This window comes from Miscanthus floridulus, chromosome 1 (assembly GCF_019320115.1).
Source record: "Miscanthus floridulus cultivar M001 chromosome 1, ASM1932011v1, whole genome shotgun sequence".
Lineage (NCBI taxonomy): Eukaryota > Viridiplantae > Streptophyta > Magnoliopsida > Poales > Poaceae > Miscanthus > Miscanthus floridulus.
Window position 1 is genome coordinate 75,030,877 of NC_089580.1, and position 19,052 is coordinate 75,049,928.

A 19,052-nucleotide genomic window follows, 5' to 3' on the forward strand; every position below is an offset into this window, starting at 1 on the left:
GGTGGAAAGTGGGGAAGGAGGAATGCACAAATCAGAGTGTCACGTTTTACGATTTGGTCCTTCCTCTTGGGTTGATTTTTGCTACAGGTATTTCTATTTTTTTCCTTTTCATTTTCTTTTGCATGTGGTTTTTTATTTACGAACATGGCATTTGTGCATTTCAGAGCAGAGTTTTTTTTTCTTTTTTATGACAAAGATCATACCAGAAGCCTGGGGCATCAGTGCACACGAACCAATTGCAATTGGGTTGGAGGGTCGCCAACATAAGGGAGAGATATAGCAACTACAACTAGCTTAGCTTAGACACATCTATTTCTTCGAGGGGTTTGAGAGAGAGATTGGTTTAGCCTCTCAATCCCCTGCAATGCATAGAGAAATGATTTATTCACAAGTCTAAAAGTGATATGTAGAGATTTCCTTCAAATATGATACTTTCAGTAAGCTTTCATCAACCAATAACAATAAGTTTGCTGGGTTGGAGCTGCATATATTTATATTTATTTTATTGATATGTATATGCCATGTACGTATTTATCTCGAATTCAATAGGAAAACAAACATTTAACATGAAGTTATACAAGATATTTAAAAAGACCGTCAAGTTTGTCAACAAATTATTGCAACATCCCTTTATTTGCCCACCAAGATCATAATATAATGGGCACACGCTCATGTACCTTCAAGCCGCCACCTTACGTGGTTGAGATTTCACTTGCACCCTGACCTTGGTTTTGGAAAGTTTTGTTGATTTCTCGGTAGTAGATCAGACTGAAGGGGCACCTACTTTCCTTAATCTTGTGTTGTTGGATAAAATAATAGTAATGAATAATATAGTTTTGCTAGTATGTGTAAAAAATAATAAGACTAGTGTTATTGTATCGTGAAACAAAATGTTATGGAAGATTTCATTGTTGTCGTATATTTGATCAAGATCATGTACTTTCAGTCTGTTCGTTTGGCTATGGCTTATCGTAAACGATCGTAAATTTACAGTCGGAACAATATTTTTCTCTCACACAAACCAGCCAGCAGTACTTCTTCACGAACCAGCTAACCGAACAGGCTGTTTATCCCAACAGTGGATAATATCATGTTATAAGGCTTTGTTTGGATGCGTATGTATTCATCTCAATCCACATGTATTGAAGTGTACTGAAGTGAAATTAAACTAATTTCCATTCTAATCCACTCCAACATATTTAGATTAAAATAGATACATATGCATCAAACAAGACCTCACATGTCATTTGGACCACAAAGCCGGTTCAACTCTGAGGAAGAGGACATGTAAAAATGAAAAACATAGAGAGCACACATGAATAAATACAGCATCGAATCCAAGCATTTCCAAATGCCAAATTTTCATCTCGCGTCCTTGACCGATCTTGTCAGTTGTCAGAGGCCACCACGCCACGCACCATGAGCGTACTTCCAAGTTGGTACACATAGGCGGAATTTCGGACGTCAGCGCCGCACATGTTTGGGGGCTTACTCGTCGCGCGCAGGATTATTTGCCTGCAACTTTTGACCAAATGCCACTAGGGCCTTGTTCGCTCATTCGCTGGGATTATAAGCAGTATTTTTTTAAGTCAATAAATAATATATTTTTCTTATAATAAATCAACGATATTTTATTATGATTTATCAGTTAAACGAACAGGTAATTATGCATGGTGTCCAAACCATTTTTTAATCTTTTGCGTTACTGACAAGTGACAACAGACGACGCGTCGGCAAGTTTGCGGCATATTCGCTGGTTGGTTTCTGAGCTGGTTTGAGCTGGCTGGTGCTGGTTTATTGTGAGAGAAAAATACTGTTGGCTGGCTGATTTGGGCTGGCTGAAACCAACAAGCGAACAGGCTGTTGGTCTGTCTGTCGCGTGAAATACTGAAGGCTTCGCAAGTTTATTCAGAGTGGTATCAGTGGACTTCACATCAAGTGCCACTATTTTCGTCATCCTAACATAGATCTGCAGAGTGGAACCACCAAATTGCTAAGATACCATCAATACATCAAAAGGACAAATGCATCAAAGTTTGTAATAAAGGAACATCGGAATAAGATTGGATCTCGTATATATACAGAGCAGCAAAAAAAGGAGTTCATAGTACCACATCCAAACCTGAATCAAACGTTGTGATACTATCTACTCTGACCTTTTTAGTGACGTCGATCTTGCAGATTGAGCAAGACAGTGATTTTTTAATTTTATCTGAGCAATTTGTGACCCAGGATGCAAAGGCAATTATTGCTAAGAAACCCTGAAAGACACATCCGGGCTAAAGGCGTTCCAAGAACCGATCAAAGCTGACACATGCATAAGAAAAGGCACACACTATAAAGTACTGACTAGAGTTCCAACTTCCAGGAAGCAAAATTAGGCATTGATCACGTTTCTCACAACTCGCAAGTTATTTATTATCACACACACACTGCAACGAAATAAAGTAGCCCACCACATACAGCCTCTGATGATCCAGTTCAAATGAACCACAAGGAAACGAAGTCCAGAGAGAAGATGAAACATGACTAGATTTTGTATAACTAATGAGCCCATCAAATCAAATCAAAGCGAACATATATATGTTTTCTTCCTCTCATGTACTCTGAGGTCTGAATACGATATGCCCACTTTGTAAGAAAACGATATAATAGCCTACTGTATTTTCAATTTTTACTCCAGAACCGCGATGAAGAAGCACTGGACAAATAAGACATTGACAGAACCCATAAACCCCAAACCCCAGCCCCATCATCTCGGGACCGAACGATCGGGCAAGTACTCATGAACCCCACTCCCCGCGAGCGATCACCACACCTCTCTCGAAATCCGCAAGAAATGGCGCGAAGAGAGAGGGAGAGAGGGCCGAACCTTGTAGTGTTCTGACTGCTGCTGGCGGGAGTCCATGTCCATGGCGAGCCACTTCGCCCACCGCTCGCCACAATGCCGCCGCGCTGCTCTCCACGGGGGTCCGGGTTTCGTGCTGCGGATGAGAGCTGAGCAAGAGCAGAGCCGGTGCGGATTTTAAAGCAGCATCCGCCAACTCTCCGGCTTCTCACTGCCTGTGGGCGGGCGCGCGGCTGTGCCTCCTCGGTAACAGTAACGACGGGCGGGATGACCGATGCGGGCATGCGGCCACGCGGGCGGCGGGATAAGATCTACACTCAGCAACGCTTCATTTTTCGTAGGGCAATTTAAGGGTTTGATCGGTTAACTTTCAAAATATGTGAAATCAAAGATTCGGCAAGCCATGATTTTGGCTATTACTTGATATGTTATTAAAACTTGCTAATCTCTCACATTTAACTTGCCAAATTTTTAACAAATTCATTTACTGATTTATCTAACTTTGGCTTGCCAAATCTTTGGCATGGCACATTTTAATCTCAAACCAAGCTAGCCCTAAGTCTGAAATTTAAATTTTAAAGCAAGACACAAGATTTCGCATATAATCTCTTCGGCCTAGCACGTAGTCAAACCATCTCAAGCTTGATGATAAATAAAATATACAAAAAAGTACCAATGCCTATAACATCGAATAAGTATCATTGAATTCGTTATGGAATATATCTATTTGAAGTCACAAGTATTATACTCTTTTTTATATATTTAGTTAAACTTTAGATAGTTTGACTACGGATGAAATCAAAATTGCATTCTTTTTTAGACCAAGTTAGTTTCTTAGAGACACATCCAGATCATATATGGATACACTTCTTTATAGTGGGTCATATGGGCAACCGATATGAGGGATGATCACAACAAAGTGTCCAAATCGCTTTCAAATATAACTAATGGTAAATGGTTTCATGAGACCGCTTGGGAAATTAGTCGGGTTTGACTACAACTACTTGAAATGTGATGAAATGTGTTTCATTCGTTTATAATGAGATAGCTTCACACCTCTTGCCCGTCGAAGTTATGTTCAAAAACCTCAAACGGGAACCGCGTGGCAAGCGCGGAGAGCAACTCTAAAAAAAAAACCCTCAAACGGGAACTTGTATAGAGAAAAATTTCTCACGGTGTTCTTCCCTCCTAGCTAGCCTCCTCGCCACATCGTTCATCTCCTTGCTTGCCTCTCTTACTGGATCTGTGTCCCTACGGGGTGGCGTTGAGCTTGACTTCCTAGCGACCGTCGTGGCAGCGACAAAAGACCGACACATCGCGCAGCGAAATACTAGTGTGGAAGTGCAGCCCAAAGCACGAAATTAAAAAAAAACATCCAAGCCACGATCAAATCTGGCAAATGCAAAACATATTTAGCCCAGTCTGAGTCGAACTTTCATGAAAATTTTATGAGCATTTAATAATTTGACATGGCATAATATAAAAAGAAGAGAAGTGATAAAAGTTTTATAGGGTGAAATCAGTTTTACAGGAATAAAACTTTTCTACACTATATGCAATACTTTGAATAAATAGATTCCTAGCCCAAAAACTTGTCTACAAATAAATCACTCTTTGGGAGGCTAAATGGTGGCGAACTGTGCCTAGCTCAGTTTGTTAGATTCCTTGTGGTGGAACCTGTCCATCTGGTCCTAGTCCTCGACTAGGCACGGTTGCTCGTATTTTTCTGAATTTATTTTAGGATTTAATAGTATTGTGAGTGGTAGGCGACGTCCCCGTCGACAACGAGGCATCTGTGATGACTTCGTCAATCTTGAGATGTGTCAGCACAGTTTTTCGGAGGTGCTCATATGAGTGAGTGTGCGTGCGTGTTGAATGTCCGCTTCTGTACTTATGTGACTCGTAAAAAAAGAGAGGCTAAATGGTCCACCAGTCTATTTATTTTTTCTTTGAGTCTCCTAGCATTTATTACACCTCTCCCGTCTCTTACTTTTCCAACACCACTAGATGGGTGGAGTAAATGCTATAATTAACATGTAACTGAAACGAGGTGTGCAACTACTCCTATTAATAAGGGTAGTTTAAAGTGTAACTGGAACAATCATCGATCAGTGTGCAACTACTCCACTTAACGAAGGGTAGTATGGCTTTTCTTTGTCATACTAATCTGTCCTAAATTTGCTAAAAATCTTAGTCTTAAAGCTGAAATATAAAACCTCCACCGAGACTGGCCTTAGGGCAGTCCCAATGAAAGAAACTAGTAGTTTCTATAATATAGGATACCGCACCAAAAAAAAGTACTGTTTTTCAACTCATAGTTTCTATGAATAATAACTATTTTCTCTTTCTCTCTCCCAACTCTATCTTTTCCTCCAATGGGAGTGCGACACGAGCTCCCTAGAAACTGGTGGTTTCTCCCCAATGACGATTTCATGGTTTCTTGGTGCATTGGGTCAAGAGTAGACCTGGTTTCTTCATAAAGAAACCATTTCTATGATTTTTGCTCTCTTTTTTCATTAATTACGTTGCCATGTCAGCATTTTGCCTACGTGGCAAGTCATTTAATGAGGATAGAAACCATCATCAATGCACCATTGGGACTGCCCTTAGACCTACTAGAAGTCGAACCCTGGCCGCATAACACTAAGTGTAAAGATAGTGACCAATCAAGCAAAGAGTTATTGATGAGGAGTGTCCCTTGACTCTATTTACGATGGGCAAAGTAGGAAATGTATATCTAATTAACCCCCTCTTGGTACGTGAAATCATGTCAAAATGACGTTCTTTCAAAAATCGGAGGGAGTATGCCTTTTCACCATGTACACAAACACCAACGATTAATGCAATGAACAATGATTACTTTCAATTCCATTCTTGCTCTTTCGTGTATATTCATGTTTTAACAGAGAGCTGCGGTAGCTTGTGTAACGTGAAGTTTGTTTGTGTGCATATGCACCGAGGTAGGACTGTACTCCCTCTATCTAAAAAGAGTCATTCTCGTTTCTCAAAAAGTCAACAACTTTTAACTTTGACTAAATATATTTAATAAAATATTAATATTTATGATACATAATTAATATCATTAGGTAGATCGTTGAATATACTTTCATAATAAATTTATTTGGAGATACAAATGTTGCACGCATTTTCTACGAACCTAATCAAAGTTGAGAAAGTTTGACCAGCACGATTCCCATAGCGACTTTATTTTTGAGACGGAGGGAGTACTTGGCACTTCTCTTTTCTCTTTGTGCGGTGATAAAAAGTAGGGTAATGGTGGAACCTAGTTGTACAAATCCTATCTCAATTTGCGCATTTATCAAACTCTACCAGTGCTTGGCATTATCAAGCGCTCGAGCGAGAGCGCATGGCAACGGTAGAGAGACCATGCTGGGTTTTAGGATCACATGCTACAATTAGAAACGACACTGAATAGAATTAGGCCAGTCTCAATGGAAGTTTCACAGGGATGTCATGCACATTTAATGTGGTGACACATTAGTAGTAAAGGAATTTTTGCATGAAATGGGAAGGAGAGAGAAGGAGAAAGTTTCATCTCGGTGAAACGAGGTCGCACTGTTTTCAAAGTCTTGGTATTCACGTGAAACCAGCGTTGAGGAAGATCGTTTCATCATCCCTGATCCCGTGCGCGTGCGGAGCCGGCCACCATCGTCCCCATCCTCCCGCGCTGCCGAGGATTCTTCCCTCCCTGTACCATCCAGCTCCCACCCCGTCCGCGCGCGCAAACCCACCCTGTCCGCCGTCCGCCATCCCTAGGGTTTAGCGCCAGCGAGCCGCCATGGATCCATCGCCGGCAAAGCGAGCCGCCACGGATCCGCCGCCGGCAAAGGAATCCGGGCGACGCCTTCCCGGTAGAGGAGGGAACGCTCGCCAACATCGACTCGGCATGAAGAAGGCCGCTGTGCCTGCGCCACCACTGGTTCCGCCGCCGGCGCTGCCGATTTCGTCCCTAGCTGCGCCGACTGCAACGCCAGCCGCGACGACCCCACCCCTGCTGCGTCGACTGTCGGCCCTGCTATGCCTAGCTCCTCCTCTACTGCGTCGACATCCATTGTGCCGCCATGGACACCGCAAGGAGCAGGATGGGGCGCCATTCCCCCAAATTTGGCATCTGCAAACCAACAATGCCCAAATTCATGGTAACCATTTGATTTCAATCTGTGCAACTAGTTCATTATTTCTGAATTCTATACTAATCTTTCTTTATTTATCTGTGCAACTAGTTCATTCTTTCCATCTGCAAACCAGCAATGCCCAATCTTTCTTTATTGTGACTAGGCCAAGCAAACATTTTTTTTCTGAATTCAGTACCTAATACATAACCAAGTAGCAGTACTTTCATTGTTGGCGACAAGAGCCATCCAAGGACAAGAGAAATATATGGAAATCTCCATGCATTTTGTAGTCAAAACTTTATCCTGACCAACAGTCCAACACATGTTCAGGATCTATCCGCCAGGTGGTTTTCTAAATATGATTAATCAACAACAAGTCCAAGGAGAAAATTTTCATTTGGTTGGTCACACTATGACCTTCAATCCAATGTCTCCACCACCACCACCAAATGCGTATGGAACAAGAACTTCCCAACCTGTGAAACAAGGCTCTTCAATAAACAATATGGTGCATATTGACATTGACAAAGAGGAAACCAATGAGGCAAAAAAGGGATCGGTGTTACGCCTTAATTAAAATACTAAATCATATCATGAGCATCATGTTTATGTATTATTGCATGTGGTAAATGAGAGATTAAATTTTATTGCACTAATTCTCGAATTGAGCTCTAATTTATTCCTTGTCCAAATACTCTCCAGCACAGCTCGACTCACTATTGTCATCCTAATCCAGTTCCATCTCTCGTTATTCACCTTCTTCATAATCCACGCAGCACACGCACAATGACAAATTATTATCATTCACTAATTATTAGCATACCACTTGGCAAGATTTATATCTCCATCAATCTCGCGACGCGCCACTGTCATCTCTCGTTGTTCTAATTACCCCGCCTTTACTTCGCTTGCTAATCACCTTGTAAAATTATCAGTGCACGCACCCTTTCCTCACGTCAGCACTATAGCAGGACAGATTTTCAACACGTAAGCACTGCAGCAGCGCAGAAAACATTGTTCATGCAGAAATCACTGTTCATCGTGGAAACATTGTTCTCCATCCGTTCTCCACGGCAACCAGATTTTTACCAGGAATGGAGTATGTGGAGCAAGGCACCAACTGGCCAAGCTTCATTAGTGTTCAAACTTTTCTCACGTATCGTGCATGCTTCCATTATTCCTGGAGCTAGTCTCTTAATTATTCAAGCGTGACGGGGATGGCTATCTATATCTAGGGAGATACTAATACATTCCGTGCAGATCTGCTCTCTACAGTAGTCTTGCTTCGTACGACCTGCATGTATGATTCTTGTATATATATATATATATAACTACTACCTGTAGCTGGCTACAGAATAACTTGTTTTTGTAGCTGGCTACTGAATATACTGTTCACCCGAGCAGCACGTCGTGCCCAAGTGGCTCTTTGTTACCTTTAAGTAGGCTAGTTAGCCACTAACCTTACGACGCGTTGCTGTCGCGTCTTCGCGTCTCCTGCCTTTAAAAGGATACGCCGAGCCACCGAGCCATTTCGCTCCGCTGCTCACTTGCTTCTCTCAAATCAAGTTTCTCTGTTCTTGCCCGTGAAAGCTGCGTCTATCGATTTCTCCCAAGCTGCAATAATCAGCTGAGGTAGCTAGTCTGCAATTGATCTTCTCATTCTCTAATGTTTCCTTGACCTGTGATCTCCTCCCCTATTAATTCCTTGACCTACATGAATGAACCAACACCCCACCGCCAAGCACATTTAGCCCAAAGCACACTCCAGTCCTGACGTGCTCATAAGTCCAAGACCACTCAAAGTCCATCATTTGAATTAATTCACTCATGACCAAAGACCACACCACCGCACACGGCATGGAGCCAGACGACAACCCTGCCAACTCGTTCCGTGCTTCCAGACTAACTAGCTCGTCGTGACCACTCACCAGTGCTATATATGGTTCTGCTCTGCTCCGCGCAAGGCAAGCAATTGCTAAGCTCTCTGGTGTCTCTTCTCTTGTATTGCCTCCACACATCGATCACCGTAGGCGGCACTTCGTTCAATTCCGAGGTAGCTAGCCTACAAGAATTCCATCATCCTCCTTCTCTATTATTTCCTTGACCCATGGTCTCATCCAGTATTTCTAGACTCAGTCACGTGCTAGTCAACAAGTCCAATAGCGTGATTAGCCTCCTCCAATAATATCATTTTCTTCATCTCTAGAGCTCATTTGAATTTATTTATTGTGAAATAAATTTTGTTAGATTCCTAAATTCATGATCTATCTGTTACTGTAATTAGTTCGTATAGTTTAGTGATACCTTTAGGGTTACTTTATTATTTCAAGATGCATATTATTATTATGGTTATTTAGAGAATGAATTTTTATGATGCATTGGTAGAAGTGCTAGCCCTAGAATTCTTTTACAGTAGGTTCATTGTATTATTATGTGCTCATTATAATTTTTGTGGCCTTAGAATAGGTTGATAAATATGGTAGCTAGTGCACCTTGTTTTATCATATATAGTAAATTGATATTAATAATAAGGATGCCTTTAGTTGCTAAGATAATACATAAAATATTTCATACCTGTTTAGTGGGAATAATAGGTAACTTTGCGTATTAGTCATTAGAGTTAGCTTAGTAGCTTGGTAGATGTATTCTTATTTTAAGAGTTGTTGTTACTATATTACTAAGCATTGCGTCATCATCACTGCATGCATATAGAGAACGAGCCACTGGAGATCGTGACCTTCGATGAGCAGGAGTACGATGAAGTCGTCGAAGAGTATGAGGAGGAGATCCTCATGCAGGAGGACATTCTGGAGCCGCCCGTCACTGACTTTGCTGACACCGCGCCTGCCCAAGGCAAGCCCTGGTGCATAACCCCTATTTTTAATGATCACTGAATATATATATGATGTGCATTTATGTTACAGGCATTTTATGAAAACTACATGCATAAATATATCTACCCATGAGTCCTACTAGTATAGGTCGAGTAGCTGCTATGCTTAGGATATCGGTAGCGTGAGTAACCTGCCGTTACTCATAAATAGGTGATAAATATGATCACTCATGATAAAATGGTGGAAAGGAAAAATGGTGACCGAGCAGGGATATGGTTGGGTTCTGGTGGGTATAAAGGGTTGTGTCCTGCGGCCAATAGGGTATAGCTCGGTTACATTTTTTCCCTGTCTGTGTCAATTAAGGACCGATCGTTGCATAAGGCATCGTGGGCAAGTCACGGATTTATTATCCTGAGCACATACTTGGGTATGGGCATAGGGAAGACTTGTTGCTCTCTTGTCGCGGATTCGGCTCTTTTTGGACCGACTGATGGGAAGAGGAGGTGGTGGAGGTCCTTGCACCACACTAAGTCCGGGACTTAGGATGTGGGGGCTTGGAGTCCAAGTTTGGACGAGGACCTGGACACCCGGGATAGGAGAGTGATGGGTTAGTCCTGCTTGTGCCTGGGGTACAAGCGAGGCATGTGTCTTTGGGGCACCCAGCTGGGCACATTGATTCGAGAATCGCCGGGCGATCCGGTACGGCTTGTCTCGTGTTTAGCACCGTAGTAAGAACTGAAAGTGAAAGGAGAAGAAATGGAACTGATTGCTCAACTCTTGCTTGAAAGTAGAACAGGTGCTTATATAGACTGGCTAGATGATAACTTAATACGGCTGATAACAATAATACATAACTAAGGACTCACTATTAGTATTGCTTTCTGCCAAAAGAAACCAGCAAGCCATATAGCTTATCATATTCCTTGGAGTCGGGAAATTATTCCCACTAGTCGGATAAGTCTTGCGAGTACATTATGTACTCAGGGTTTATTTACCCCTGTTGCAGGTGATGCATGAGAAGTACCTTGTGTGGAGGATTCTTCTGGTGGGCTCAGACAGATCCTCATCCCTATCGCTAGATGTTTATTTTTTAAATTCCGCTGTTTATCATTCCGCACTCTGATATTTGGTATTGTAATAATGTACTTTTAAGAAACTCTGATGTATGAAATGGATAAGTATTGTAACTCGTTCTCATTATTGGATCCTTGGGAAAAATGTGGATCTTTCGGGTTCTCCCTTGGGGTGTGCCCGACAGATACCGCCCGCTATAGCTTGCTTTCGGGGTGCTTAGTGTCTGGTGGAAGACGAGCGCCTCCGTAAGTGTGCTATTTTGGGTGGTTCTACCACAGGGAGGAAAGAAAAGATTTTGGACTCATGACGAGGAAACAAGACTGGTAATCACTAATCACTTTTTTCCCTTTTTGTAGGCCAGTGTTTGGTACAATACTTGATTTGTTCATCTTTTTTATTTCATATTTTGTAGGCCAGTGCTTGGTTGAATGTTTCAAAAGACCCAATTAGGGGTAACAACAAGAAATTTGATACATTTTGGAAAGAAATCACTGAGGAGTTTAACAGGAAAGGGAATGGGAAGCCTAGAAGAGAAATAAACCAATTGAAGATTCATTGGTCACCCCTCAAGTCCTCGATCACTGATTTCAATGACGCTTGGACTCAGATAGCTCAAATGCATACAAGCGGATACTCGGACGACATGTTAGTGGAAGAGGCATAAAAGGTATATGAAACCAGGTTTGGAAAGCATTTTCAGTTGGTGCATTGGTGGAAGATATTAAAAGAGGAGCCCAAATGGTGTGCACTGTTTGAGGAAAAAGAGAAAGACAAGAATGAGATACTTGATGTTCCAGAAGAACAGTCACGGCCTATTGGTAGAGAACAGCAAAGACTGAGCATAGTGGAAAGCGCAAGAAGGATAACATTATGGACGTAATTGTCATCCTTGGTGACAATATTGAAAAAATTATCAAGGTGCAGCAAGATCGAAAGGTGGAGTGCGAAAAGGTTATGGAAGCACAACTTAAGATATCAAACGCAAATTTGAAGGCAGCAACAGAGGAAAAGGAAGCAAGGATGTTTCAAGTTTACAATTCCCTGCTCAATCAAGATACAAGTCACATGTCTGAAGATCAAAAGGCTAACCGAGACAAGGCATTACGTAAGCTTGAGGAAAAGTTGTTTGCTGACTAAGGTATTTTCTCTATCTTATTGCTGCACTATATATTGTGTGACTGCTCAGTTCATGTATCTTAATGTAGCACTTTATTTTAAGACTTAATGCTGCACTATGTATAGTATCAATGCAGCACTATATATGTGTGAAAACTGCTGCACTATGTATATGAGGTGTAGTCCCGCAGCCTGGCATTATATATCTTTAGCAGTTTCACATCTAGTGCACGCATGGCAGTTTTCACATGTATATGAGGTGTGAAAACTGCTACATGTGAACTTATATATAGACTCCTGAGCCTTCTCTCTTTTGCTCACACGAAGGCCTCCTCTCTTTCTCATTCTCTTGTCATCTAGTTGTACAGATTGTAGTGCAGAACTTTGAGGTAACTTATGCATCTTTCACATCTCTACGCCGTCTCTTTTCCTTACCTCTTGTATTCACTATTTTTTATGTTATCCAAAGATGTCTGAGGAAAATGACAACCCTGATGGAAGCCAACATCCTCTATCCTCGTTGGATGAATTCCTTGCTGAGGGTTAGATCATAGATGATGTTCTCAATCAAGCTATGGTGCTCATGCAGTCCACCATGGAAAGTCTTCAAAAAGATGCTACTGATCATCGATTCAATCCGAGGAAGAACATCAAGAGGCCACGAGAGGAAGCACATAAAAAACTAGTGAATGATTATTTCTTAGAAAATCCTCTTTATCCTTCCAATATTTTTCGCCGAAGATTTCGTATGTCTAGGCCACTTTTCCTTCACATTGTTGAGGCATTAGGCCAATGGTCTGATTATTTTACTCAAAGAGTGGATGCTGTTAATCGGCAAGGGCTCAGTCCACTACAAAAATGTACTGCAGCTATTCTACAATTGGCTACTGGTAGTGGTGCAGATGAACTAGATGAGTACTTGAAGATAGGAGAGAATACAACAATGGAGGTGTTGAAGAATTTTGTGAAAGGTGTTAGAGAAGTATTTGGTGAGAGACACCTGAGGCACCCCACTATGGAAGATACTGAACGTCTACTCAAACTTGGTGAGAAACGAGGTTTTCCTGGTATATTTGGCAGCATTGACTGCATGCATTGGCAATGGGAAAGATGCCCAAATGCATGGAAGGGTAAGTTCACTCAGGGTGATCAGAAAGTGCCGATGCTAATACTTGAGGCTGTGGCATCACATGATCTTTAGATTTGGCATGCGATCTTTGGAGTAGCAGGTTCTAACAATGATATTAATGTTTTGAACCAGTCCACTGTCTTTATCAATGAGCTAAAAGGACAAGCTCCTAGAGTCCAGTACATGGTAAATGGGAATCAACACAACATTGGGTATTTTCTTGCTGATGGAATATACCCTGAATGGGCAGTGTTTGTTAAGTCAATATGACTCCCTATCACTGACAAGGAGAAGTTGATGTAGACTAGGCTCGATCTTCCGAAAGGTACAATAGCGTCGATTGGTGGAGACTCGACGTTCACGATCTAGGCTTCAAACCAAATTGATTCGGACCCCCGCATCCGTTACACCACTACTCTGTTGGTTATCAACCACGCGAACGTGATTGACCTCACCGAGAAGGCTTTCCTGCAAGTGCATCGAGAACACAAGCAAGAACGGGATAAACGCAATATGAAATTGTAAATAAATATGAGGCTTATGATAACGAGAAGGGGTTCAAGTCTTTATTTGAAAGGACTAATCACCACAGGCGAACAAGATCAAGAACTGGGGCCCTGGTTCACAGCAAGCAGCCTTGGCGGCACAGTTGCAGCAAAACGATGTCTGTTTCACGAGGAAATCAAGAACTAAACAAAACCCAAACCCTAAGGAGAGCGACGGCTGGTATTTATAGAGTCTTGGGCGTCACCCCCCTGGACGCGCCCCCTAATGGGCCCAAACATGATACACGGCCCAACGGACCAAAAACTGGTGTCGCAGCACCCTGGCAGATTCTAGATGCTGACTTGTTTCAATGATTCCCGTTGATTCCGAAGAGCTTTTGACGTGAAACCTCTTGGATTGGCTTCCTTATCAAATTAGCTTTCCATCCATATGTGGATCATCGAAAATGGAGTCCGGATGCGTCTTGGGTGACCAGTTTAAGGCAGACTGGTCCTAGAGCCCAAACCGGACTCGAACTTGAGTTGGACTCGGCTTCCACCACGAAAAAGATGAATTGGACACCCATGCTGGACCTCCTCCTCTTCTTGGCTTGTATGCGATAAAGTAGTGATGTCCTCATCATCCTCCCTTTCTTGAATTGAAGTCGTCCTCGACTGAAGTAGATCGTCTCCTCCATTGGATGACAGCAATGATGGTTCCGGAAGAAGACGTTCATCTTGGCGCCCCATCCTTCGCAAAGGCGGCTGCCATGGTGGCTTCCTAGTTGGGAATTCATCCTCCTCCTGTAAAAGGTTAGTACCAACAAGAGGCATAGCACTAGGAGTAGGATCAAGTGGACATATCGGTGATGTACAAGTTAGAGCATAACATGGTTCATCATGATCAACAAGAACAGATTTTAGAGCAAATAAAACTTCTTTCATGTTACTTGATGGTTCATTTGTTGGTTTGCTAAAGTCTTTATCATGGCCTTTCTTTTTCTTTTTAGCAAGTTCCTTTTCATATTGCATAATTTCAGTAGGTGATAAAGGAAGTAAAGCAATGGTCTTTTCTTTAAACATAAAAGTATATCTATTTTGCCTACCATGATGTACAACATTATTATCATATTGCCAAGGGCGGCCTAACAAAAGCGAATAAGCTTGCATAGGCACGACATCAAAATCAGCATAATCATGGTATGACCCGATAGAAAATTGCACACGAGCAGATTGTGTTACCTTTGCCTTACCACTATTGTTGAACCACTGAACATGGTATGAATGTGGAAGAGCACGTGTAGATAAACCAAGAGTCTTGATAAGCTCAGAACTTACTAAATTATTGCTGCTCCCTCCATCAATTATAGCACGAACACAGAAATTATTGACAATGAGGAACATTTGAAACAAATTATGGCGTTGTAGCTTGTCTACTGGCTCAACTTGTGTACTTAAAACATGCTAAACAAGGATTGATTTGTAGTCTGCAGTGCATGCCACACTATCAATTACCTCATCAGGATCTTCAGCACTATCCGCAAATTTATCTGCATAAAGATCAGTTGCAAGTGCAAATTCATTTTCTTCATCACTAGCACTAGCATACCCACCATCATCAGTAGCAATATATGCGCGTTTGCTGGGGCATTCTTTAGCAATATGTCCCATGCCCTTGTAGCGGTGGCACACAACTTTAGAAGAGCTGCTAGAGGAAGGTGTAGCAGATCCACTGGAAGAAGGTGTGATAGGAGAATTCTTCTTTACAGGCGCTGGTGGTGTCTTCACATTAGAAAATTTACTCACCTCAATTGGACATGAAGGAACGGATGGAGTCACGGATGGAGTCGTGGATCGCCTAGGTTGTCGTCCCTGTACTTCTCTTTTAGCTTTAATAGCATAATGATATAATTGGGAAAATCTAGTCCATTCTTTATAGTCAAGAACATCCTGTATTTCACGATGTAAACCTCCAAAAAATCTAGAACACTTATCCATATCGTCCTCTTGTATGTTACTACATGCTAGACCAATTAAAAGCTCATGATAATATTCCTCAACAGTTTTACTACTTTGATTTAAACGTTGCAGTTTTAATCGCAGATCACGCTGATAGTATGGAGGAACAAATCTTGATTTCATTCGTCGTTTAAGAACAGTCTAGGTTTGAGGTATTTAAGCATTAGCATTAGCATTAGCATTAGCATTAGCATTATTGCAAATATCATTCCACCAGAAAAGGGCAAAACTAGTAAACTCACTAGTAGCAAGTCTAACTCTATATTCTTCAGGTACTTGATGGGAGCTAAATTTTTGATCTACAGCCATCTCCCAATCTAAATATGCTTCAGGATCAGCAGAACCAGAAAAAGGAGGTATCTTAAACTTGGTTTTAGAGAAAAGATCATTATTACCTTGGTTGTTACCTCCCATACCGCGTCGGTTAAAGTTCAACCGATTACGGTTACGTGCATCCTCAGCGTGTCATTGAGCTTCGGCTTCAGCCTTCGTGTCGCCATCGTCCTCCTCAGAGAGATCATCATCATCATCTTCAGGACATGGTTCCGGATGTCGTTGTTCAACATCTTCAATCCTCTTGGCCAAATTGGTGATTTGTTGAAGGATCTCATTGAACTTGTCATCAAGAACGGCACGGAGCTCATTCTTAGAAACACAGTCATTGAAATCCATAGGTGCGTCCTCGTTTCCTTGGCCGCTGCCTCTGGCTTTTCCTGACATGGTTAGTAGAAAGAAAAAGACAACACAAATAGTATTATCCCTACCAATTACTTAGGTTGTGGACAAGGAAAAATAAGGCACTCAACTCTCAAGCGTCTTACCATGGTCTTACAAGTGTTCTTACCAAAGCAACAGGCGGTGCAATCGGTCGGTGACTGTGATACCGTTGTAGCTTGAGTATAACATTTGTAAGGCGAACCTGTACTTGGTTAGAAGAAAGTGGAGCTTGGACAGGCATAATATAGTAGCAAGGAATAACAAAATTCGCAACTGAATAGCAAAGCTGAATAAGTATCCCAAGTACTTGTCTTAGTTGCTGGCCTACTCACGTTCCAAGTACCAGATGTATCAAGTGATATGGACAGCAAGAATATGATTAGGAACAAGGTAGAAATCAGCACACGCAAATACAGCTCAAATGGCGCTCTCTATGTGCTCCTCTAGATATTGTTCCACTTTTGCCCTCTCTTTTTTCTCTATTTTTGGGCTGTCGTTGTTTTTTTAGGATTCTTTGACTTTTTATTTTTATTTTTTTGATATTTTTTCTTCACTTAGGAGCACAAAAGAAGTAACCACAGAAAATTTGAGCTTAAACAAGTGAAAGACGTGGCCTGTGGAATTTCCAGAAGACGTGCTCAAAATCGATAAAGACCTTGTGACCACGAAAAGAGGATCTTGTGACCACTTTTTGGCCAATCTAAAATTTTTGAACCCCCACAAAGTCAAGGGATGGATGGATCCAAAAATTTTTTTTGATCGATTTGCATATATGGAACGTCAAAAACAGAGTTCGTATGTGAAAACTAGACCAGTTTTAAGAACGAACTCCAAATTAGAGGACAAAACGAGAACAATGTGCGCAAAATTGGTCACGACAGCAAGGATTTGATGAAAACAGTGAAGACAAGTGTAACAAATAAGATGGCGTGGACTAAGGTTTGATAAATACAAAGGAATCACAGCAATACTTGAAGGTGTTCACGGATTATGATGAAAAACAAAGGGAAAACACAAACTGGACTTAAAAAACGATCTAAAACCAGCAACAAGAACTTGACCTAGGGCACAAACTCAACAACGCGAAACAGAGACGAAATTGCACGGCACAATGAGGCTATAGGACAGGGAATATGTGACGATGTATATTTTTTGTTGGCTTTTTGTGGACTGTAGGTAATGCAAAAATAGTAATAATCTAAAGGGGGAAAACAAAGGTATACCCAACGGGCAACAAGGTCTCTGATATCACTGATGTAGACTAGGCCCGATCTTCCGAAAGGTATGATAGCGTCGATTGGTGGAGACTCGACGTTCATGATCTAGGCTTCGAACCAAGATTGATTCGGACCCCCGCAACTGTTACACCACTGCTCCGTTGGTTATCAACCACGCGAACGCGATTGACCTCGCCGAGAAGGCTTTCCTGCAAGCGAATCGAGAACACAAGCAAGAACGGGATGAACGCAATCTAAAATTGCAAATAAATATGAGGCTTATGATAACAAGAAGGGGTTCAAGTCTTTATTCGAAAGGACTAATCGCCACAGGCGAACAAGATCAAGAACTGGGGCCCTGGTTCACAGCAAGCAGCCTTGGCGGCACAGTTGCAGCAAAACGATGTCTGTTTCATGAGGAAATCAAGAACTAAACAAAACCCAAACCCTAAGGAGAGCAACGGCTGGTATTTATAGAGTCTTGGGCGTCACCCCCCCTGGATGCGCCCCCTAATGGGCCCAAACATGATACACGGTCCAACGGACCAAAAACTGGTGTCGCAGCACCCTAGCAGATTCTGGACGCTGACTTATTTCGACGATTCCCGTTGATTCTGAAGAGCTTTTGACGTGAAACCACTTGTATTGGCTTCCTTATCAAATTATCTTTCCATCCATATATGGATCATCGAAAACGGAGTCCAGATGCGGCCTGGGTGACTAGTTTAAGGCAGACTGGTCCTGGAGCCCGAACCGGACTCGAACTTGAGTTGGATTCGGCTTCCACCATGAAAAAGATGAATTGGACGCTCATGCTAGACCTCCTCCTCTACTTGGCTTGTATGCGATGAAGTAGTGATGTCCTCATCAGAAGTTGTATGCACAGGAACAAGAAGGGGCAAGAAAGGATATCGAGAGAGCCTTTGGTGTTTTGCAGCGGCGATTTTGCATCTTAAAACGACCAGCTCGTCTATATGACCGAGCTGTACTCCATGATGTCGTGCTAGCTTGCATCATACTTCACAATATGATAGTTGAAGATGAGAAGGAACAAGACATTATTGAAGAAAATCTAGATCTAAATGTGCCTCCTAGTCCATCAACGGTTCAAGAACCGGAATTCTCTCCAGATCAGAATGTTCCGTTAGAGAGAGCTTTAGAAAAAGACAGTTCTATTTGAGATAAATTGGCTCATCGCCGACTTAAGAATGATTTGGTTGAACATATTTGGAATAAGTTTGGTGGACATGCACATATATCTGGTACTTGTGACTATCTTATGCATTAAGAATTGTAATCTATTGTAGTTAGTTATAAAGCTTAAGAATTTAATTACTTCATCTGTGATCTGATCCTGCACTGTTTTTTGTGAAGCCTGAGAGCTCATGCTGAACATTTTTTCTTTCTGCAGGCTGAAACCAAGGCTGAAGGCAAATCTAAAACCAAGGCTGAAGGCAATCTGATCCTGCAGTACTGA

The 19,052-nt window shown here is 41.9% G+C and overlaps 1 protein-coding gene and 1 pseudogene across 1 annotated transcript; both read left to right on the plus strand.

Moving 5' to 3' along the window:
* Window positions 1-6,755: 6,755 nt before the first annotated feature.
* Window positions 6,756-12,029, plus strand: LOC136458811 (glutathione S-transferase T3-like; annotated as a pseudogene).
* Window positions 12,030-12,582: 553 nt separating this feature from the next.
* LOC136458822 (uncharacterized) lies at window positions 12,583-19,052 on the plus strand. Its single transcript, XM_066458740.1, has 3 exons — window positions 12,583-13,138; window positions 13,238-13,323; window positions 18,987-19,052. Exons 1-3 carry the CDS (start codon window positions 12,583-12,585, stop codon window positions 19,050-19,052), a joined length of 708 nt encoding a protein of 235 aa, XP_066314837.1.